The following is a 24,115-nucleotide window of genomic DNA, read 5'->3' as shown; positions in this document are numbered from 1 at the left end:
CTCTTAATAACGGTCACTGAATTTATGCTAATTTTAAAATAGTTATTTTTCCGGGAAAAACTCATTTTTCATCCGGGAAACGAAATTATAGAGACCTTAATTAGTAGGAAAATGTTCTTATTTAAACTATTTAAATCACATAAAATTATTAGGGGTAGAGTAAGATGAATAGTCTCCTTTAAAAGATGGTCATTCATATAATAATAATAATAATAATTTTGAGCCTCTCACCTTTCGCATGGTAAATAAAAAGATTTTGTAGCAAAGGGTACCTATTTATCTTTGCCTGATTTCTTTAAATGAAATTGAGAGCCTTTTAATTGAAAATTGGAAATTGAGAGTCCTTTTAATACTTTAATTACCCCTAATTGATTTACCTGTGTAGCTGTTTTTTTCACATATAGCTCGAGAATAAAATAAGTCAAAATTCATTAAGAAAACTCATGGAAAACCCAGAAAATCCATAAATTAAGCATAAACCAAAATCATAAAGATTCCACTAAATGGTAAATATATAAAGAAAAGACTTGTTTGCATTTCTTGCAATGAACACACATAAATTTATTTGAATGACCATTAATTCCCATTGAAGATTGTGTAGAAGAACATAATAATTATTGCATTAGTCGGAAAAACAACACAAAGAGGAAGTTTTCTTGGCCCTTTCTCAACATTCATTGTATACGTTGCTTCCTGTCTTACTTCCTGCCTGCATAGTAGAGTGCTGGATTTCGGTAGGGCTCCGCATTCATTGGGACCAACGTACGGATGCGATTTGATGGGCGATGGTGTCTGCAACGAGGACAAAGTCTACATTTAAATTCGGAATTGATTATTCGAGATTTTTTTTGCAATGTTTCCTTGCATGATATTTTTAGAGTACCTGATGGCGTGGAGAAAAGCTGCTGTTCCTGTTGGTTTGATTTGGTTTTCCTCAACATATTCTGTAAAAAATTAAAAAAAAAATAAAGAAGAAAGAATAAGAGGAAACTGGGGCCAAGCTCTTACTGACCGTATTTAAAATTCTCAGGTGGTGTATTGGACGAGGTGAGGAATCTCACTTGATTCGGGGTTAGTGCTTTTGACTCCAAACTCTCCAGATTGTACTTGAGGTTGTCAAAGAAGCCACGTAAATTGGTGAGAGCACCTGTTGAATGCACATTGCCAACAATTTGCATTTTATTTTGCATCCCAAAAGGTCATTGTGGGTGCGATAAGTTTTAAAGTGAAAAAAAAATGTAAATTAAATCTTCAGCAGCAATTACTCATCACACCACAACCACATTGTCATCCATCATACCCACCGACACTTATTGAGGGTATAAATTGTTCCTCTTTGCTTTTCTGCGAACGACGCGCCATCGTGGCCCGCAGGGCGCTCCTCTTTTCACCCGTGTCGCGGATTTCGTGCTCCTGGAGGAAATTACCGGGCGGCCATGGGTCTTCGACACTTTCATCACCACCCCAGACATCCTCGAGGGCCACCTCACCACCAACCCCTGATGCTCTCACCATGCCGGAAGCTGTGCCAAAGATGAAAAGCCAAAAAAGAGGTGGAACCATAAATAAACCATTTGCACCCTCCACAAAATACAAATTGACTTTGATGTGGCTTCTCATCACCGTGAAGCTAATTAATTAGGGGGGCTTGGACGTTAATACATATTTTATTTCGTCACGTACAAGTGCTTTACAGTGAGCTTTATGGGGGTGGAATAAGACTATTATTTCATCAATATGTCGTCTAGGTGTATATTACTCTCTTTTTGAAATTTTAATAGGTAGGTACATACATATATGGGGTGCAAAGGGTCATGACACGTTTAATTGGTTTTGTGAAATAAATTGTACATAATTGTAACTTAAAATTAACTTTAATAAATGAGGCGAGCTTTAAGACAGATTTATCCAATTTACTAGTACATTTGGTAATTTTTTGTAGACTAGGGAAATCATCAAGGACCCAGCTACAATGCAACCCCTTTCATCAAATAAATAAAAATCAAATATATTTGTTTAAAAGGGTTAAAGGAAGAATTTTAGAATTTTTTTTACGAAATTCAATGAATTTTAGTTAGGAGGACAATTTTGAAATCAGATTTAGCGAAAATTTCAAAAAATTCTTAATAGTTAAGAAAATCAACTTATAAGACATTAAAAAAAAAGTTTTTTAAATGCAACAAAAATACCTGGCGTCCTCCAAGATATTCTCTCAATTTTTAATGATTTTTTTGCAAGTACTATATCAATTAACTTTGCAAAGCTCTAATTATTAAACTAAAAAGCTTTTTTCTTTCAATTTAACCTCGTATTCCCAGAAAAAGGTAGCAAATTAAACCATAAAATATTCGTCTTATTTGTTTTAAATTAATTAATTTAAACTTCTTTATTTGCTTTTATAAGTATACTTTTACTATATTTATTTATTTAATCCTAAAATGCAAGAAAATTTATGAAAGGCAAACGTTTAAATAGTTCTCAAAGAGTAATATCATGGAAATTATCACGCTTTAGTAACATTTTTATATTTGATTTTTTAAATTAAGCTTTTCGTTATATTTATATTGACTTTAATTCATCAAATAAATCGAGGATTCCCAATCAGGGTAACATTAATTGATTTTATGGAATTCGTTATACAAGGAGTTTAGCCACAAACTGACCACATAAAAGCGCCCTCCTCGAAACGGACCAACCCTAATTTCGGGACGAGGATTTTGGTAGAAGAGAGTAATTTTGAGGTAAAACCTGTGACTAATTGCTCGTCTATATTTGAATTCTGTTGAATGAAATTTGAAACCTCCTCAGCAAAGTAATTTCTTAATTGACAATGAATTGCCCTCTTTGTTGCGCTTTTCCACAAAAATGGGTGGAGAGTATTTTCTTGGTAATTCCCTCCTCAGGAAGAAGTGAGAACTTTTGGTAATAAAAAGAAGATTGTTTAAAAAAAGAACTTCTAAACACACTCACCCGAAAAAAGCGTAATTAGAAGGAAAATTCCATACACTGCCATTATATTTAGCACAATATTATTTTTCACGATGTTCACGAATAAAAGAGATTGAAGGGATTTAATTATTTGAAAAGGATTTTCTTTGGCAATTTTGCACACAACCACGCTCGCTCTTACTGTTGCGATAACCTGTTGAAAGTCAAGTGAAATGCACATAATCGCCCTAATCACATTTATATGGACCCGTAGGGCTCCACAACGGACATGCGTGTGACTTTAGGAAGAAATTTATGCTAAAATCAGCAGAATAGTTATGCTACCAAGTGGGCGGAAACTGTCTTAATCAGTTTTATCATCAATTCTCGACTCATTTTTATCATCCTGGATGACTTGCAGATCAATTTATTAGCCCTCAATCATGTCTATTTGAGCTGTATTGTGGGTGTGAGAGTCTAGTCACCACCTTCCTTAAGGATAATGAACTTTTTTGGAAACATTGATAAAAATGCGTTGGAGGAGATTATTTTTGTGTAATAAAGGAAAACTCTAAAGATTTAATATATCGTAATTAGTTAATGATAAAAATGCGTGAAATAACAATAATTTTGAGATTTTTTTTGGTAAGAATTTCAGTTACTTTTGCCATGAAAAATATTCTCAAAAACCGTTAATTAAGCCGATGTGATCGATTTAAATTCGATATAAATTCTCGCGCGCTTTTTTGGTTCCTGAAGTTCCCGCTACTTATCGACAGTTACGAATTTCCTTCAAATTCCGCGGAAATTGTTCAAATTTCTCAATTCTTTTCGTTATTTTAACCCTTTTAACCCATTTTGTGTTAATTTGCATTGAATTTCTATTAAAAAAAAATTTAAGAGGTATTAGATATTGCAATAAAAAGCATAAAAAATTCTCCAATAATCTCAATAATGCTCCATTTGCCCAAAGAACTTTCTACACAAGCTTTTACACTTGGAGGATCGAGGTTTCTAATCTCAAAAGTTTGACCTTCATTTTCTATCAAAAGAAAGTATTTTTCCAAGTTTTCTTTGGACGATCTTGAAGTAATGGAATTTCCCTACACACAGATGTAGAAATTATCCCGATATTTTAAAGAAATTTTATTCTTTGAAGATTTAAAAAATGTCGAATTGGCCACTTTGGCCAGCAAAATCCTCCAGAGTTAAGCAAGAAAATTGTTTTTTTTTAAATAAATTATGACTTTTCTATAATTCAATAAATACTGAATTATGAATTAAAATGAAAGGATTCCAGAACATTAAGCCGTTTCTATTCGAATTAGCAGTTTATGACATTTTCTTCAATTAATTCTTACGTTTGACATTTACTTTCTTTAGTTAGACATTTAATCTCTAGTGATTGATTTGATTCTAACGTTTGAAAATCTTTTTATTATATATTTATTCAGTGCTTTGGATTTTTAGTTAGAAAATAATTTCTTTTGACTCTAAAAGTCAAAAGAAAAATGCAAACTTCCTGAATTTTATTAAACTATTAATTGATAAATAAAAAAATTAAAAAAAAATCCAGGTTTGAGCTCAAAAATATTCTCAAGTTTAGCTTAATGTAGATTTTCCACAGACTCTTCCGCGGAGAAGAGCAGACAAATAACATTGAGCTTCTTTATGTGGCTGTGATGACACTACATCGATGTCAAAGTGTTTTTGTGTTTATATTTTGTGAAGGAAAATTTTTTGATACGGAAATTCTGCGTAGAAAATGCATAAATAATTGTAAAAAATATGCCAACAATTTATCCTTTTACTGCGTAGATTCATGTTCAAGTTGTTCCGTGTGGGAAATTCGTGAGAATCCGCGTAATTCAGTGTCGTCATCGTGATTGTAAAGTTTTCTGTGAGTACCCCATTGATTTTTTTTATCACCTCCTCCGACGAAATTTGTTTAGCTTTAATTTTTCTGGGGCGATACGCGAGAGAGAATTTGGGAGACGTTTTTTTTTCGCGGGGTTACTGATAATCTTTCAAGGATCTTTTTGCAAAAGCAGTATGAGCTCGTTATCAGTGTGGAAGCGGCGAAATAATGGTGGCGAGATTTGTTCTTGGTTGCTCATTTGGTGGTTAGTTTAGTTACTCGCTCTCTTTGGGGACAATCTGGGTCTTCTCCGGCATGTCTCGTGAATGTTTACGTAACACAATGAGTATTTACAAAAGCCCACGGATCTCTCGCACTCTCCCGCGGATTCCGCGGCTGTATTCTCACTGATATTTTAATTTTATTGTCAAGGCAAAATCATCGGAAAGATCCCCGCGAGATGTGAATTAATCTGACCTTGGATTTATTTCTGGTTGTTTCTCTGTACACTCGGTTGCCTCTCTGGGGGCTCGCCGGGTGTCTTAGAAATCATCCAAAATAGACCCCCTCTAATGGTATTTCGGTGCTGCATTGACACAGCCGGCAGAGGCCCATCTGTGTCGGGGTTCTGCTGCAGTTGTTGTTGCCCTAGGAGATGGGAGTTTTATGTACACTGTCGGCAGGTCAACAACCTCACAACCAGCACCAAACTATTCCCACTATATGCCCATTCACTCCTCACAAACTCATAGAACCCGCTGCTCGAGCTTTGATGGGTGCTCCGCGTATTATATACACCGACAAGAGACACTCACTCAAATCTCAAGAATCTAACGCCTTCGAGCGCAATCCCTGCCGCAACCGACCAGCTCCCGCATCATGAGAGAAAATCCCGCTAAATAACATTTTTCCAATAAAAATTTCCATATATAATGTACAATATACATATTCGCCTAAAACACTCCAACAACGAAGGCACAAGTTCAATTTTAGAGGCGAGGTCATGGGTAAAATACGCGCTTGCTGGTGGCTTTGTCAGCTGCGAAAAGGGAATGCGAATGGTGGTCACGAATTGCACTTCACCGAGAGATAGAGAGCCCTTGATATCAATCAATAAATTTGAGAGTTTCATGCGTGATTTTTGGTTGGTACGATATGTATGTATGTATGAATGAATAATAGACCAAATCCCCTTCAAAAATTTATCTATTATACAATATACATATCACATTACATTGTGTTTAGGATTATTTACTTCTTATGTGGCTTTTTAGTGAAGGAATTAATTTTCAAAAGAATGTATTGGAGGGTTGAATTTTTTTTTGAAGGCATTCTTTACAAATTCTTTTCTTTAAGTTCATTTTGAAGGAACAGAGTCTAATAGGTTATAGTTTTGGAAGCAATTATGTGTACGACGGGAGAGTAAAAGACAGGGTTTGAAATTCAGAAATTCTTCGCATTTAATACGTTTCGGAGACGTATGCCTCCTTCCTCAGGTAGAATTCTTTCGGGTCTTCCGGTCACTTTATTATTTTATTTGATAAAATTAAATAAAAGAGTTAAGGAGCCTTAAAAGTTGAATAGTTTAACCCTTTAACGTTTTTTGAGTCATACGCTGACCCAAACGTAAATTCACGCATAAGGGGTCAAAGAAGACGTTCTGAATGAGAAAAGTCCTCTAAAAAAATTCATAGAATAAAAATCGCGATAAAATAGAGCATGTTTCAATGTTTTTATGTTTCACGTTGGACGCTAAAGGGTTAAGAGCTTTAAAATGCTTAAAATTATCTTTGACTCTCAGGAAAAGCAATCCAATTGCATTCATAAAAATCTTTTAAGCATTAATTAGGTACAAAATAAACAAAATAGATTAGGGGAACGTGGCCTAATTCCGACCTCCAAAGGTCCGCGCAGCATGAGATAAATATGGTATAAAAAAAACAGCAATATTCTTATATTTGGTACCATTATAAAGACCACTAAATGCTCTTTTTATTCCTCTAACTTACAACACTTATTACCTAGAGTACAGAGATCTAGCCGATCTAGCTTATGATTCCCTTTAAATTCAATTTCAAAGCCTTAAAACAAGGCTATAATTATTAAATTTTCATAGTTTTGCTTTCGTTTTCTTTTGAGGGATTTTTTTCTCACGGCTTTAATAAGTTTTCATCTCATATCAAGAAAAAAATAAATAAAATTATACAGTCGTGCTCCGCAGTATGATATTTTTCAATTTTTGATTTGAAGACTTTGAGCCAATTAAAGGCGCTTTTAAGTAACTTATCAAATTAATTAAACATCCTTTTTTAAGATCTTTGAAAACTTTCTCCAAAAATACCTAAAAAATATTAATTAAAAATTACGAAATAGAAAATAAAAGAGAATGGATTTTATAATAATTTTCAAATTAAGTGAGTGGTAGCCAGTGAAAATACTTTTCTTGAATTTATCAACCTATCAAAAGTTTTATTTTATTTTTAGTTCTTACCGAATTAAAATGTTCTTTAAGAATTTTTTTTCTGATAATTTTGAACGTGATTATTTTATTAAATAAAAATATTATGAAGAAATAGTGAACTGAACATATTAAAAATCAACATCACACTGCAATAAAATTTACGAAAATAATTTTAAGTTTCTGAAGAGTTAAAGTTCAAAACGAAGCAATAAAGCTTTTTCCCATAGGTACAAAATTCTTTACTAATTAAATTGCAAAACAAATATCAAAAGAACCTTTGAGCTTAAAGTTAAAATTAGAGATAGTTCTACTAGAGAGCTAATAATTTTGGTGTAGGTATATGTATATAATTTCGTCAACTCTACAAAGTGGCAATTTGAGGAGTAGGGTGTGATAGAGGTTAAAAGCTTGTCATTTCTCCTTCAAGTATCACTCCTCATTTTATTTAGTAGGTATAAATGTGTTGGTAATTTGTATACAAACATTTATCTCTCACAGTAAAGTCTTGGAACCAATCCAGGATGATGTCAAAAGTTGCCTGAAGTATAAATTTCTGCATATAGAGAGATATATAAATGCGGTTGAAAAAATAGAAAAAAATTCAATGACGTGACTCAATGAATTAATTTAGAATTAGTCTACTGAAGGAGCTTTACGTTGGAAAAAAAAACTATCAAAATTATTTCCTTGAAAGCTCAATAACAAAGTCCTTGTTTACCCAATTTTTACTAAAGAAAAAAAGGGAAGAGAAAAAGAAGTCATATGAAGAAGTGTAAAGGAATATGCTTTTGGGATTATTTGTCATTGCCTATCATGGGCGGAAATCATAGATTTAGCGTCACTATGTGTACAAAAAGAAGACATTTGGGGTTTTTTTGCCTCTTGTCATTTTCTCATTTGTGAATCCTCTGTGTGTGATAAAGAAAACGGAAAAGCTTGTGAGGAAGATTTGGTATAGATGGAGCAAAAAAGGGATTCCGCAGTGTGTTTTCTCTCGGTAGGCAACACCATCAAAATCCAGCTTGATTGCAAAAATGTTGCGTAGTCCAAGCGTGATTTATACATTTACATAAGAATGGGTTGACTGAAATATGGTGGTGATATGGGAAAAGCCAAGCAGATGAGAGAATAGAGGAAGAAAAAAAAACGAGAAGAGGGCCCCATATCGGTGAGCTTTACAAGATCTCCATGTCGTGTCTGCCCAATTTGGCTATATTTGTCTATAACGTACTACACAATTTGCTTTTATTTACACTGATATAAGACCCTATATTTGTGCATTGGTTTTCTTTATTAGGTGAATATTTTTTCGTTCTTCTTCTCCAATTCTTCCTCGTTAATATCTCTCTGTAGAGTTGCTGCTCTATGTGCTTTTGCTTAGTAGACTGCGGGGAATGGGGGAGCTGATGGGGGTGAGCGGTGTGGGTGGATGGGAAGAAAAGGTAGAGAGGAGCATTATGTACTGCGAAAAGGGCCAGACAATATACAATAACTGATAACGTACATTAGTGTGTACACAATTAAATGAACTCAAAGAGAAAATTTTCCCTTTGTACCCATCAGGGGGTAATTTGCGAAAGAAGATATAATTTCGATTAGTGGGATAAATTTAATTCTCAACAAGGTTGGTTTTAATCAACCTGACCCACTTCATACAGAGACGTTTTCCCTTTTTCCTCTCAACTTTGGTGTTTGTATGAGTATCACACAGAAGCACAAGGAGAGGGCTACCGAACATTCCACCGAGACTACGTCAAAAATGTCAAAGAAAGTAATTAAATTTATGATTTATACCACGCCTTTGTATCTATTGACTTAAATAAATTTCAAAATATCTCAAAAATTTGGTATCTAAAACATCTAAAGGCCAATGTAAATGATGTCAAACATTAAAATCACATATTTCATTTTATGTGAGCTAATTACGTATACGTGAGTTCATCTTGATGTATTTTTTTTGCAATCGATTGTGTTCATATTAAAAGACCATCAGGTTGATTTGATGAAAAGCCTCTTGCAGGAAGATTTCTTCTTTTTTTCCCTTAAAAATGACAAAATAATTTGGCAGGACTGAGAGTTAATTATTTTGATAAATTGTTCTGTCTCCATTGTGACTGATTATCCTTAAGAATCATCCTGAAAATCTGATTTCTCCTGAGTGGACGATGAGAGTGAAAAAGGACAAAATGATGTATGAGATTTTGGGTAACGAAGAGGGAATTTTATTATTTTTTTCATCAATTTTATTTCTTTAATATGTATAGTTGCTAAGATACTTATTTTATTGATTTAGAAATTTCCTAAATTTCAGTCTAACTACTTGAAAAATTGTTATTAATTTTCTAAAAACAAATAAGAAAAAGAAATATTCATTTCCTTGTAATTCTACATTAATTCGAACAATTTCTTGGAAATCTTTTATTAAAGAAAACTCAAATATAGGCATCCTGATGAGATTTATCAGGAATTATTTTCCTCTTTCAGGCTTCAGCCTCACATACCTATGACTTGACTACCTATATATTTTTCTCTATAATTTATGAGGTAATGCGAAAATTATGTAGGTATCAGTCAAAAGAAACCTTAAAGTCCTCATCAGGACATTCCTATAAGGTTCTAAAAGAAAGTATAAGAAATATATTATACATTTACCCAAGGATAAAGAATTATGTTGCTGTTATTAGGCATAGGCAAAGCAAGCATTAATTACATAAAACGGTAAAGAAAATATCGTATCCTTGTGATGTGTGTTGTATGTATCCGCATCTGGGTCTCTATTCTTAAAGAGGAAGCAAAAAAATTCCCTAATTGAATTATCAGGTAATTTGTTCAGGTAATTATGGGGGATACTGCTGTAGCGGAAATTGTATCCTGTCTACGAATGGTCAAATTCTATTTGTGGGATGTTTCGCATATAGTAGGATGAAATTGAGATGTTGGAAAAGGAGGACACACACTGGGTTGCTTCTCATAGTAAGAGGGGGACTGGGAAGGTGTGAGGGTATGCCGAAGAAGAAAATATCAATAAATGTTTGGGGGGGTGGGGAATGGTAGAACGTAAACAAACATGTCGGAATCAAAATAACAAACTCCAACACTACATACACAAGAGAGACGTGAAGAAGGTGAAGTGGTGCGGGCATCAAGAAAGCGGGACATGGAAGATTCATAAGCTATGCGACAAAAATCTAAAAATGTAACACGAGAAAAATACGATATTTGTGTAAAGAATTTATGCACGATGAATGGTGCGGAGGTGTTGAGGTCTATATAATGTGAAAAAAAAAACAATAAAAGGTAGGTAAAAGCTATTGCAAAGTGCATCGTATTTTATAGGCATATATACAACACAGAATATAATATAAATGCAAAGAATGCTTGCTGATAAAAGCAGAAATACGAAGCGTGTGCAATTTGATTTTCATCAGACACTGCGCGCATTTCACGCAAATTAAGGAAATGATATTTTTATAATGAAAAAAGTGCAACTGAGACGTCTTCAAGTCTCCCTAAAGAACACACAAAAGTATTACTATATAGGCAAGGGAATACTCTTGAGAAACTCGTTTCTTCCAAGAATAAAAATATCTTCAGACGACTTTTTTTTCTCTCTCTAGCTATATATACCTTTGGGCTGCAATTAGTGATAATGTGGTATTATCTAGCTGTAGAGCTTAATTATTATTATTTTTTTCTTGCTCCTTCATAGGAGAATGGTCCCCAATTACCCTATGATTAGTCTCTGGGACTAATGGTGAGGTCTCCTTGATACGAAACATGGCATTTTTCACAAAATTGTAATTAGGACAAATGGGAATGTCATGCTTTTGTCAAGAATATGTAAATGGTCGTGAAATTTGTTTATCGCACAGTGTGACATTTTAAAAAATTTAGCTTATAAGACGGTGTATATATGCTTTTTTTATCTCATAAGAGTGTTGCCCTGATAAATTGACTGGAAGCATATGCATAATTTGCTCACAAGTTTGAATATAATTTTGAGAGGTTCACTGAATTGTTGGTGGGCTCTCAATAGGCTTGAAAATATGTTTTATGATTGGAAATTTTATAATTAGATTTGTTTATTTATTTTTCTTTCCTTTCAAGAGAATTTTCTTGAAAGATTCTTTTTTTAGAATTTATTTTTATGCCAATACTGGGTAAAGAATTTAAATTTTTTTTTGTGTAGAAAGCCTTGTTACTCACCAACATTATTAAACCTCCCTAAAATCACTCCCTTTTGAGGAACTTCTTAAATAATTTAGTTGTATTTTATGCTACTTGTTCTTTATGAAAGAATACTAAGAAAAGTGAGGCACGGGGAGGAATTTTTTAACTTTGTATAGGGATAAATAAAATCATAGCTAGAACCACGCGCTACCACCCATGAAGTAACGTCGTCAAGGGCGAATAAACATCCCTTAATCAAGCTTCTCATTATCTCAGTTTCATGCCATTGAATAGTTAGACTTGTACCCCCAACAAGTTGTCGTTATTTTTTTTTTCTTACCCACACTCGAAGGCCACTACAAGACTACATATATTGCAATCTATCACTTTGGAAAACTATATACAATACCGTCAATTGGGGTGGAATGAATTCAAAAATTTAGATATAAATGAAATAAAAATGTAATAAAAGCCACAAATTAAAAGATTTTTGATTTGTAGCTGAAAGCTTTTTAAAATGAGATTCTAACTCTTAAAGAGCTTTTAGAATTTTCTGTTAACCCTGGGCGGAATTCACTACTCCGTCGGGCTTACAATTTTAAGTCGGTCTTAAGGTTTTAAGTCAGTTTTTTCAAGTCTGACTTAAAATTTTTAAGTTGGGCTTGGATTTTCCTGAATTGTCAGGAATTTATAAAAAAAATAAAATAATAAATAAAATAATAAGTAATATTATAATGAAGTCCTAGACTTAACTTTCATAAGTTTCTTGTTCTCTATTCAATACAATTTAAGACTTATTTTTTAATCAAATTCAAGTTCTTTAATCAGAAAATCTTACATATTTTTCAGGACAACTCAGGAAAATCCAAACCCGACGAAAAATTTTAGGTCAGACTAAAAAAAATCTAACTTAAAATTTAAAGACCGATTTAAAAACTGACTTAAAATTTTAAGCCCTTTAAACTTAAACTTAAACTTTTAAAAGCTTTTCTTATAATTTTTTCAAAAGAAAGCTTTTTCGTCCTTTTTTACGATTCCTTTTTAGTTTATCTATTTAATGCAACTTCTAACATATAGCAAAGTACATCTGGCTTCTTCCTCGTGTAATTTGGATTGAATTCACTTGATGTTTTATGTGTGACGACGGTGTGATATGATAAAAATAGATTATACTGATTATTTCATGTACATGTATACAAACTTATATCTTTTCTTTTGCAAAATGAACTTCCGAGAATTTTTTTTTGGATACGAAATGCAGTGAAGGAGATTATTATCAAGGGTATTTTGTTGGATGAAAATAGCATTTTTGGATTTCACATATCATTGATTTGGCACTGAAAGCTTTTCCCCTCAGTTCTCCTAAGCTGAAGGAAAAAAAGAATAATATTAAATTTCCCTTGATTCTATCGTAGGATGTAATTGTCTTGTTTTGCCCAAGATTTAATTAGTTCGTGGAAAATTTCAAGTGATTTCTCGACTGGTTTCTTGATGCTTATTTGTGTGCTTATCTTACATCTATTATTTTTTGTCACGGTGTATTTATTTTTGGCGGTGTGTGTATTTTTTGCTCAAGAACCTACTCAGAGACGAACTTCAATGAAGCAGCATAATTGTGAGCTTTACTCTGAAGTAACAATTAAATATTTTATCGTGGTTATTTCTTGTTTTCTTTTCTATCGGGTCTGCGTTGTGTTTAGTCTGTCTTCTATGAGTATTTTTAACGTACATATTAGTAAATAAAATAAATCAGAAACAAATCCATGGGTAATCTTAGGATGAAGAAAAATGGTAAAACTTATTTCTTAAGCTTGTAGATTATTTTGTGATTGGAATTAAAGCTCATTGGGAAATGTTTATGAGAAAGTTCTCAATCGTTCTTTGCTATGAAAGTTTCTTTTTGTTAAAAGCTCATAAACTTAAGGAAGAAAATCTTTATGGATTCTTCAAGGAATTCTTATCATCTTTGTATTTTTGTCTGTCTAAATACTTAAGGCAGTATTGTAATTTCTCCATGTAGAAAATTCCTCAATATTTATTTATTCTCCGAAAAATAAATGTCTTGAGATGAAGAAGGTACGAGAAAAAAAGATAAAAAAGATTGGAAAGCTGAATTTTCCTTTCAATTCATATAAAGAGCTTTATACCATGTGGATTTATTCTTTAAACTTAGCTCTTAGGCTTTTACATATAGGCCATTTAAATATAGCCTTATACTCGTGTTTTTTTGTCACTTTATTTGATCTTATAAAATCAAGCTTAAAGACCTCAACCGCTCACTTTTACAACCACTCAAAACTTTATCGTATTTTCACCTTCAGATGTTTTACTTAGCCAGGGTATAGGCACAAAAAAACACTTAATTTTTTGCATGAAGAATAACTGCTGAGTTGTCTTTATGCAAAGTGTATTTTAGAATAAATTCATATTTTGGGGAGATCTCTGTGGAGAAATTACATTTTGTCCCATATTAAAATGTTTGTTGTGTGTTTGAAGAAAATAATATTGCTCAGTGGAATACATCTTGGTCTTTCACCCCCCCCCCCTGCGCGGCACCCACTGCCACCATCTCTCTAAATGTGTGGTTTGGTGTTAAAGGAAGAAAATGTGTGTGACACAATATTTTGATGCTAAATATGAATAAAAGCTCCATAAAATAGCCTTGAAAAGACTATTATGTAGATTTTTTTTTCTCTCACTGTATTTTATTACATGCGAGGATAAAGTTTATGCTTGAGACAATGATGAGATTGGCTCTAAGCAAATGCGACAGGGTGTCTTATGAGATTTCTGTTGAGAATTTCATTCTCAGAAACTAAGGGAGAGTTGATAACTTTTTTTTTCTCATGCCATTCCTCCAGAGGATCATAAGCAATGATCCAATGCATTTAGACTTTCTGTATTGTGGTGGTTTATACAGCTACTTAGAATGGAAATTTATCAATGAGGAGGATTTTTTTAAAAGCATTATTAAAATTAAGAAGGTTTAGTTATTTTGGTTATTTCATTATTAAATGAAATCATTCTTTTTTCTTCTTATCTATGAAGTTCTATTTTTTGATTTTATTAAAAAAAAATATTTAATTTTCTTCTTTTTTATAGAAAAAATAAACATTAAAATTCTGCTATAAATGTAAAACAACTTTAATTATTTAATTTACCATCTTTTAGTGTTTTCCAACTAGTGGCGCTGGTTACATTTAAGGGGTAGCTTAGCTTGTTTTTCATCCGCAAAAAGCTGGAAAAGCTTATTACTTATTGTTGAATGAATTTCCATATAATTTATGCATATATAAAGTATATATTTACGTATTTTCTTAGAATAATTCGCATAATACAAAGATAAGTTAATTTATTTCAAGAATTCTTTAAGAAAAAAAGAAGTTAACATCTTGTACATAAAGCCATTTAGTTCTGAATGTATTGAGACAAGTCTTATTGGAGTGTTTATTTAAACTGCAACTGCATTGAATTTTTGTAGACAAACTTGGTTGATTTTAATTAATAACCCGATTATTTGTGTTATAAATTGTGTAAATTGTTTGCACCATCACTATCAGTTTCCTTCTCTTGAACACAAATAAGGTCACGTAATATGTGAAAAATAAATATAAAGATCAACGACAATCAAATGAATTTCTCTTTCCCTTTCACACCACACACATTGTCTCTGTCTTAAATGATTAAATGAAATTTATCATGGTGTTTTGTGTTAAAAGTTTTAGATTAATTTATAGTGATAAAATGGATTTTTTCCACATAGAATGCAATATGTCTTTCTTCTCAACAATGTTGATGTTAGAAAGGCGTAATGGCGGAGATAAGACTGAGAGACTTTGTATATGGTGTGACTAAAGGAAGGGAGAAATGATAAGGAATGCACTTTTATTTTCTTCCATTAGACTGATTAGAACAGTTGCAGAAAATGTCACCACACAGGCATCTTTTTGCAATTCACTGGGGAAATGATTAGATGGATTTTTTTTGCCACAATAAGTCTTTCTCTATACGCTTATGTGAGTTTTAACGATAGATAAGAGCAATGAAATTACAGAGAAAAATACATCATTGCTACATACACAGCAATTTCAGTTCATTTTCCACCTATAGATGAAAATTTAATGTCTACAATGTTGTTTTTAGCAATTCAGTGAAGAAATTTGTGTAATTTTGTACATTAGCATTGGCATGGAAATCTATCTATCATCATGACTAGGAAATAATTGACAAGTACTAATTTAAATAACAATATGATGAAGGCAAAAATTTACAAGCTTTTACAAAAATAAAATTATTTTAAATAGATTTTCATAAAAATATGAAGGATTTGTGTTAAATACTTCATTGAGAAATAAATAAAAATCTCACATCTCATTCACAATTTATCTATTTGAAAATTTCGCTCATTTTGTGATCAAATAAAGACCCAAAAAAATTCCTCCTTGATTGAATATTTGATGAGGTGCCATAACAAAAGGAAGGCAAAGGGTCTACCTACATTTCACTCGTGAAATTGTGATATTATATAGAGGAAAAAATACATATACAGTAGCACATAACTAGGGGTATTCAGTCTTAAATTGAGTTAAATAAAAAATAATGCTCTGGGTGTCTGATGAGATGATTTTGGGTGTTTAATTAAAATGGAAATATTTAAAATTCAGTGGGAGATGCTCTATTGAGATGAAAAATCTCTGTTTTTTTTTGTGCTCCACCAGTCTCTCTCTCTCTGTTGTTCTCGTGTTATTGCTTGGGCATTTTTATTACAACTCACCTTGACCTTATCGTTGGGGAAAAATTTATAATTAACTTTTTTTCCATGCTGTTTAGTTTAGAAATTCGTGTAACGTATGGTATTAGCGAATTCTTAATTAATTTCAAATGTTTTCTCGTTTTCTTCTTTTTGTGTGTTTCAGAGGCATTTTCGTTTGCTCTAGGCATTATATAGATATGTACAGCCGAAGGGAAAAAACATGGGATCCTGCAGGTGTGGTGAAGGGCAAGAAAAAGGGAGGATCAGTACTGGAGGAGGATGAAGTTGAGCATGATGATATTGTGAAGTTGAAATCTTCGAGTATGAAGAGTGATTTTGAAAGTGGGGAATCACAGTCAAGTGAATCCTGTTCTGAGCAATATTCCTATCGAACTGTCATACAGAAGGATATTGATTATGGCAAGAAAAGTGGAGATGGTACAAAAATCAGGTAAGTTCTCTTTTTTTCTTTCGATATTACTAATTGGATTAATTAATGGGAATTTTGCAAGGAAAGCTATGTACAAATTAATATAAATATCAAAATATCTGACAGGAAAATCTATTAGTATAGATAAATGCAAAAAAAAAAATATAGAGCAGTCATGTTATTTAAAAAGATTTCTATCTCTATATTTTATTAAGCACAAATGAATTCACAAAGCAGTGAAGCTTAACATTAATTAGTGTTTTAATTAGATTCTTTTCTCAAAAATTTATTGCAAAAAAGTGTAAAGAAAACATCGAAATTACTACATGTTGATCACCGACGTTTCCTGTCTGGTTATTTCTTTCTCAGAACTAATGCAATCCTATTCAGCAGTGTGAGAAAGAAATACAATCTCTATATCATATTTGTGTTGATATACATTTACAGAGACTCACACGAAAAGTTATGGAACAAATTTGCAAAAAGGAAATTAGAAAAAAAATATGTAGTTGATAAGCTGCGTGACATTTACCCTTGCATCGCGCATAAATCAATTGATTTATGATTAAATTTTTCATAGAAGAAGAGCAAATTTTCTTTAATAGTTTTGAAAAATCTAATTCAGTTTGTTTTAAATTTTATTTTTGATGCTAGGATGCCTTAAAAAAAACCTTAAATTAGCTTGCATTATATAACCACCTGGCGCCTCCACTGCAACATATATTTTCTTATAAAATTGAGACATTTAGAAACAACTAGGCGCCTCCACTGTCATTTAGTCATTTAAAAAAAAAGGTTTATGATTGAATATTTCTCATAAAACAGCAAATTTTCTTCCACATATTTACATAAAAGATGAATTTATTTTATTAGAGAAATAAGAATCTTTCAGGGCTATTCTGTTCCCATAATTTTCTACATCAATTCTGGGTGCAACAGTGCGAAAATTTTTGCAAAGTGGGTGGGTTTGGGGGTGTGGGGGTGCTGTGAAGGAGCGAAGAAATGAAAATTTAATTTACTCAATATAAGATGTGTTAATACAAAGTTTCAAAGTGTTTGCACTTGAGCTCCTATGCAGCAGTGTGTTCATCGCATAGAAGCGACAATATGCACTTTTTTCTCTCTCCAAACTGATAAAGGTCTATCTTGCAAGATTATCACTTGATTCACTGCGTAGTTCTCTCTTTCTTGCCATTTATTATGGGTGCTATTACTAAATCTCTCTCACACTCAAGCATTATTTTATGTACATACATATTAAAGGTTTTTTTTATTTAATTTATGTACATTATGTACTTTTTTTGGCGCGAGAAGTGTGGTAAAAAATTGCAGGAAAAAAAACCACTAGGCTGTGAAAACAGCACTTCAGTATTATTTTACCATCATCCGATCAAGTATAAATTGGTGAAGTTTCTGACCACATTTTGATTACTTACCTTGTGGAGACTATACCGATTGAAAGACAATAATGCGTAAAGAAAATTGATGTAATGCAGGCAGCTACAAAGTAAAAAATCACAGCTAAATTGTACGTGATTATGGTAAATTTCTTGTGTGTGAGCAAAAGGCATAATTTTGATGCTCTTGGAATGTTTGCTAAATTGAATAAATTTTCAAATATAATCATTCTTCAAAAAGAAAAAAAAATTTAATAAACATTCCTCCATAAACGACATCCTTTTCATTTTTGCAGCTCAAGTTTATGTTGAGAAAATCTGTGACACATTTTCCTTTCTCTCTCTCTATAAAATAAAAATGTATTTCAATTGTTAAAGCTTTACATAGAATGTCTCTCTATATATGTGCGTATATAGTGGGAGCTTTCATATAAACTCTGTCGTATAGTCAAGAGAAATGCGTGAGAAAAAGACGGAAGAGTGCGTGGGATTGAAAAACATTGCGCAAGATCTGCGTTTCAGTCTCACAAGGATTCAACTTGTCCTCGATTTTGGCGGGAGAAGGACATAAAATTTTCTCTATATTCACACAATTGAGGGGAAATAGGCTAATCTTTCTCTTTACAGAGGATCTGTCTGCGTATTTCTTTGGAAAGTGAAAGAGAATCACTTGAGAATTTTTATTGAAAATTCTATTATTCTATTAAATTTATTTCTCAATTGAAATTATTTGAGATCTTGCGTGTTAATTAGGATAAACAAATTACAAAATTTTAAAACATTCACATTAGATTTCCGAAAACGATAAAATTTCTATGAAAATTTTATTTTTTTTTAGGCAATAAAATTATATTTGCTTAGACAGAAATTGAGGTTTTTCCTGCCAACTTAAAGAAAGAGGATTAAAAAAAAATATTTTTTAGCAGTGTTAAATTAAATGAAAGAAATGAATTACAATGTTAAATTAAAAATCCACATGAAATGCGAAATGTTTTATAACGCAGAATTTATTTGCAATTCAGACAACTTGTATTGCCCTCCTGGAAGGGATCGTGTTGTAAAATTGCGATTAATTTACTTAATGGACTCTTAAGAATGATGAACAAAGTGACAAAAACTCACAACAACATTATAATGTTTACTGTTTCGAGAGGCAGAAGTGAAAAAAAAAATATACATTAAAAATAAACTTGAATGGTATTTTCTCATAGGCTTTTTATTTTATTCATTTTCAATTAGAGAGCAAGTAAAAAAAAAGTCTTGTAATTGATGACCATTGGGAGTAAATTATCCGTAAGCAAAGTGTGGTAGGTATTTTACTTCTTTTAAGTTGAAGCGCAAAAATCTGCGCGATGGATTACTGTTTGGTAATGATTTTTTATCCTCAGGTGGGGAGGGGGAGGTGTCTGATGAATAAGCACTAAAAGAGACGTGAAAGACAAGAAGCAAATCGTCTTTCATTAAATTCTTATTAGTAGATTCTTTTCTCTGACTACCTGTTCTACCAGATTCTTCTGTTTTTATCATTTTCTCTCTCGCTCCCAAAAGTTATTTTAACATGTGAGAGTTTTCGGCTTCGGATTCTCATTCGTGTTTGTTGCTCTCTTTTTTTTTATTTCACTTTATTAATATAAATACACCTGAGCCAACAGTTGGCGCAATATTTTCATTGAAATTTATATGTGTGACTCTCTTTTTTTTGTCATCACACAGACTTTTCTCATGGGATAACACTCTTACGAAGGAGTCTCACCTCGTTTTTTCTTCCTGACGTAAACGACGAATATGCGTTGTATTAAGCACGTATTAAGCACAAAAAGACACAAAATTGTCTCTCGGTGTCGCTCAAGTTTTGTTCTCGTCAAGATAATAAAATGAGAGAATTAATGTATGTGGGGACTTCTTGAAAAACCTGTAAGAAAAAAGCACAAAGTTGAAAAATCTTAACAGTGTGTCTAACTCTTAGCGCAACTTGAGAGAAGATATTTCCGAAATTTCAAACGTCTACTGTTTTCTGAATTTATCAATAAATTTATTATTTTATTTAATAAAATTTTTTTGGGGAATTATCCAAAAGACTTTTATAGGGAATAGTTTAAAAAAATAATATTATGGAAAGCTGTTAGAGGAGAGAGGAATAGCCTAGAACTGCGAGGTTTCCTAATTTTTTGCCATTTGTTCTTGAATAAGACTATATTTCCACCACCTGGCGTCCCCACTGCAATATTATTTTTCTAAAAAAAAAATGAGAAGTTAAGAAATTACCAGGCGCCTCCACGGCGACACATTTTTTCTAACAAAATTAAGACGTTCAAAAACTACCAGGCGTCTCCACTGCTACATGATTTTTTCTCATAAAATAGAGGCGTTCAGTAACTAGCAGGCGTCTCCATTGTCACTTTTCTATATTTTGACGAAAAAAAATATAACAATTTACCTGTAAAAGTGTTAATTACAGCACATACTGATAACAATAAAGATTATGAAAATCTACAGAAAAAAAGCTTTTCACGTCGCTATTCTTTCTGAATTTCCCAATCAGTGTGATATATAATTTTCTTCTTAATTAAATAGTGGAAAACTTTGTTGCTTTTGCGCAGCGAATGGCACACACTGCCAAGAGGAGAAGTGAGAGAGAACAGAAAATTTTGTGATTCGCGCACGGAAATAAACACGAATGTATTGAGAGACCACGCCACAATAAAATTACATAGCGGAGAGTATCGTCAGTCGACGTTTGGCTATCCATACAAGTGGACCTTATAGCATTCAGGTTTCAAAACTCCACGGATATTTGGAGAAATTTTCACGCGCGCGTATCCGAAGGAAATGTTTGTGTTTTATCCCCTTCTTTAAAAGTGGAATAACAATGTGAAAATCATCTGTGAGGACACTTTTCCACGCCACGAAGGATAAACAATTAGTGTTTAGTAAAATTAAAATAAAAAAGGAGGTTAATTAACAACAAAAGGTGTTCAAATGGTGTGAATTGGGTGTTAGAGATAAAAGTTCTTTTGGGTGAAATATTAAAAAAAAACTTACTGCTGAATTTTTTTCCATTACAATATTTTTGTGTGAGGTGGAAGGTTGGTAAAAAAAAGTTTATCTACAAAAAAAGAAATTTATAGTGTGAAGACATATAAAAAGAATTCAATAATAAACCAACGAGGGAGAAAGAGATAAATTATTAAGAAAAAAATATAAAATTTTTAATGTGAACACCGTAGTTGGTATTTGAAAAGACCGAAAGAGGAGTGTTAAAAAAAGAGAAATAAATATTTATTATATATATGTACATATATACATAATATAATAATAATGTGTTGATGAATATATACAAACGATATAAGGTGAAAATTGTTCAAAAAGGTTATTTGTTGATTTAATACATTGTGTTGCGATTGTATTACCCAGAAAATTGTTCAGACTTTAGAACATTTTCTGTCATCTGACGATGAAATATTTGCTTAACTGAGGACATGGGGACATATTATATTTGATCCCCAACACTGGAAACCCCTGGAGGTGTATGTGGAAAATTTTGTGAAATTTTTCCAACAATTCCGGACATTTGTCAACCAACATCCTCAAATGGGAATATTTATCCGTTCTACAGAGAAAAGGAAATTAATATTACATACATAAATATATTTATGTGTGTTTAGAATAAAAAACAGAAGAAAAGTGATTTTGAATAATATTTAATTGGACAGTGTGTGGATTTGATGTGTGGCAAAAAGTGTAAATTGTATGACCCTAAAACACTTGTACATCATTCAAATGGCACTGACCATGCTAACAAATAATTTTTGTGACACACAGCCTGTGCAGAAAAAGTGTTTAACAACACAAACAGCCAAAAAGTTTGCTTCTGTAAACATCATTAGACTACATCTCTATGTGTATTGTGGTGAGAGATAAAAAGCTCCCAAGCTCATGGAGCTTTTGACGGTGTTGTGTGCCAGCTAAAGAAATCAAAGAAAAATCAATGTATTTTCACAAATTGTAATTTATACGCTATTCATCACCATTTGTATTCACATGTTTTCAAATGAAAAACGAAGAGAGAGAGAGAGACGAAATAGTAAGAAAGACGGCATATACTGAAATTTTTTTTGAGTGTGTTTTCCTATCGTTTGCAAAGAGCGGAAGAATTTAATTTGGAATTCAAATAAATACATAAAATATAATAAAAGTAGAGTGAAAAATACAACTTGCTGTATGGACTTTTTAAATATTCAGTTTGTGCTTGAATGCCATATTGCTCACCTAAAGCCCTCAAATGGTGGTGCTAATTTAGTGTGTTGAATAAATATCATTTCTTTTACATTTTTAATTTATCACCAAGTTTATATTCTTTGTACCTTCCTAACAACTAAAAAAAATAAACTCCTAATAAAAGAAAAAGCGTTACATCTTAATTTCCGTGGAAGTGCAATTAAAAAGAAAAACTTTTTTTTGGGTTGTTGTTATCATTAATAAGATGATCTCGAGACTTTTCTAGAATTCCAACAAAAAAAAAACATACAGAACTTATATTATTTAACATTATACTAAACTAAAATGCAGATGTAAGCAAAACAAGAACTTTATTCCATATATAGTTGTTTTATTGCATGACACAACTTGTTTTCAACTCGGGAGTGACTTTAAGATTTTTCTTGCAAAAATCCTCAAAAGCAAAAAAAGATGTTATAAAAATTATTGTGTACACGAAAAGAGAACCAGAATCCGTATGTGACCTACCAAAAAATATATCTTAGATGTTAAAAGAAAAATTCAACGAAATAAACAAGTTTTCATATATAGTGGACGTTTGTGAAAGAAACCCATCTTGTATAAAATTTTTTTTCTGTGTCACATCGCGATTATAAAATGTTGTTTTAAATGGTGTTTTTGTGTGTGCGTGATTTTTTTTTGGTGTTGTTGTTGAGAAATGCCGGGAATGAGGAATAAAAATCAATGAAAAAAAATATTCAATAATATACCTACAATAAATGATCAACGCTGAAAGTGACTTTTGAATGCGCTTTTGAGTAATATAAAATAACTTTCAAGTGAATCAATTTTCACTTTATATTTCACCGGCTATATGGGAAGAATTTTGTCTGATGCGCGCGAGTGATGTCATACGATAAGAAAGTCCAAAAGGTGCGACATCTCATTTGGTATTCATATCCAGACTGAACCAATTTTTCACTTGTACACCTGGCTCCTTGTGCGCCTTAGGGGGGGTCCACGGAGGACCAAAGAGAAAGTTGTCACAGTGACATAATTGAGATATTGTTTGAGAGTTGTTGACGACGCACAAAAAAGTCTTCTTCTGCTGCGTTTGCGTAAATTGATAAAATTTAGTGATTAAGGATTCTTCAAGGAATAAGAAGAAAAAGTAAAAGAATTTCTACGCGTGAGTGTTAACTGGAAATCATATGTCGAACTGGAGGGGTACGAAGAATGGGATTTAAAAATTGGTGCGGAAGGTTCCGAGGAAGATAAAATGAATGCATCACCGTGCTTCACGGAAGGACCTCTGAGTAAGCCATTTGGTTATGGGAATCAAATGGAAAGTCAACAGCAACAGCATCCAAATTATTCCACACAAAATATGGATTATGCACAGCCATCGTCGTCGTACTACCAACAACCACCGAATCCCTACTATCACCGATACCAGGGGCAATACAATCAGTATGGTGGATACGATGCACAATCCTCAGGTGGCTACACAACACCATCCTATCCCTCAACATCATACAGCTACAACGAGTACTACCGCAACTATCCATCTGCTGAGAATGAAGGTGGCACGAGCTATGCCGGCACTACGTCATCCCCGATGGCGAGTTGTGATGCAGGTGGCCCATCAAGGGCTCATCGTCTCCAATATCAGCAATCACCGCACAAAGTAGCAGCTCAAACATCGATGGGACATCAGCAGCACACGTGGTACCAGCCACCACTTATGCCACCAGAACATATGATGATGAATATGATTCAGATGACAAACAGGTACGCATCAGTCAAAGTGTCTCCACCACGAAGCAACTTTTCCCATGCTATGTCGTTTATTTTATTATATATCCCCCTGAGCCATCGACTTTATACATACCCACCTTAC

The 24,115-nt window shown here is 32.6% G+C and overlaps 2 protein-coding genes across 7 annotated transcripts in view; one reads left to right on the top strand and one right to left on the bottom strand.

Moving 5' to 3' along the window:
* Positions 1-536: 536 nt before the first annotated feature.
* Positions 537-19,846, bottom strand: LOC129794020 (uncharacterized). Of its 3 annotated transcripts, XM_055834594.1 has the most exons (6): positions 5,264-5,885; positions 2,971-3,142; positions 1,305-1,523; positions 1,013-1,147; positions 884-944; positions 537-792 (listed from the first exon to the last, which is right to left on the bottom strand). In XM_055834594.1, exons 2-6 carry the CDS (start codon positions 3,011-3,013, stop codon positions 699-701), a joined length of 552 nt encoding a protein of 183 aa, XP_055690569.1. In that variant the 5' UTR covers positions 3,014-3,142; positions 5,264-5,885; the 3' UTR covers positions 537-698. The 3 variants fall into 3 exon arrangements, with proteins under 3 accessions (XP_055690569.1, XP_055690571.1, XP_055690570.1); XM_055834596.1 differs by lacking the exons at positions 2,971-3,142; positions 5,264-5,885 and adding an exon at positions 19,751-19,846 and having other exon boundaries at positions 537-810; XM_055834595.1 differs by lacking the exon at positions 2,971-3,142 and having other exon boundaries at positions 537-810; positions 5,264-5,886.
* Positions 4,604-24,115, top strand: part of LOC129793993 (basic helix-loop-helix ARNT-like protein 1) — a 66,753-nt gene continuing 47,241 nt past the window's right edge. For 2 of the 4 annotated variants that reach the window (XM_055834545.1, XM_055834544.1), the window contains exon 1: positions 20,424-24,006. In XM_055834545.1, the coding sequence (XP_055690520.1) occupies positions 23,495-24,006 (512 nt within the window). In that variant the 5' untranslated portion in view covers positions 20,424-23,494. Of the gene's footprint in view, positions 4,829-16,333; positions 16,622-20,423; positions 24,007-24,115 lie in introns of those variants that run through there. The other 2 variants (XM_055834546.1, XM_055834547.1) reach the window with 2 other exon arrangements.

This window comes from Lutzomyia longipalpis, chromosome 3 (genome assembly GCF_024334085.1).
Source record: "Lutzomyia longipalpis isolate SR_M1_2022 chromosome 3, ASM2433408v1".
NCBI classification, from domain to species: domain Eukaryota; kingdom Metazoa; phylum Arthropoda; class Insecta; order Diptera; family Psychodidae; genus Lutzomyia; species Lutzomyia longipalpis.
The sequence above is the reverse complement of the archived record's forward strand: the minus strand, read 5'-3'. Positions and strand labels throughout refer to the sequence as shown.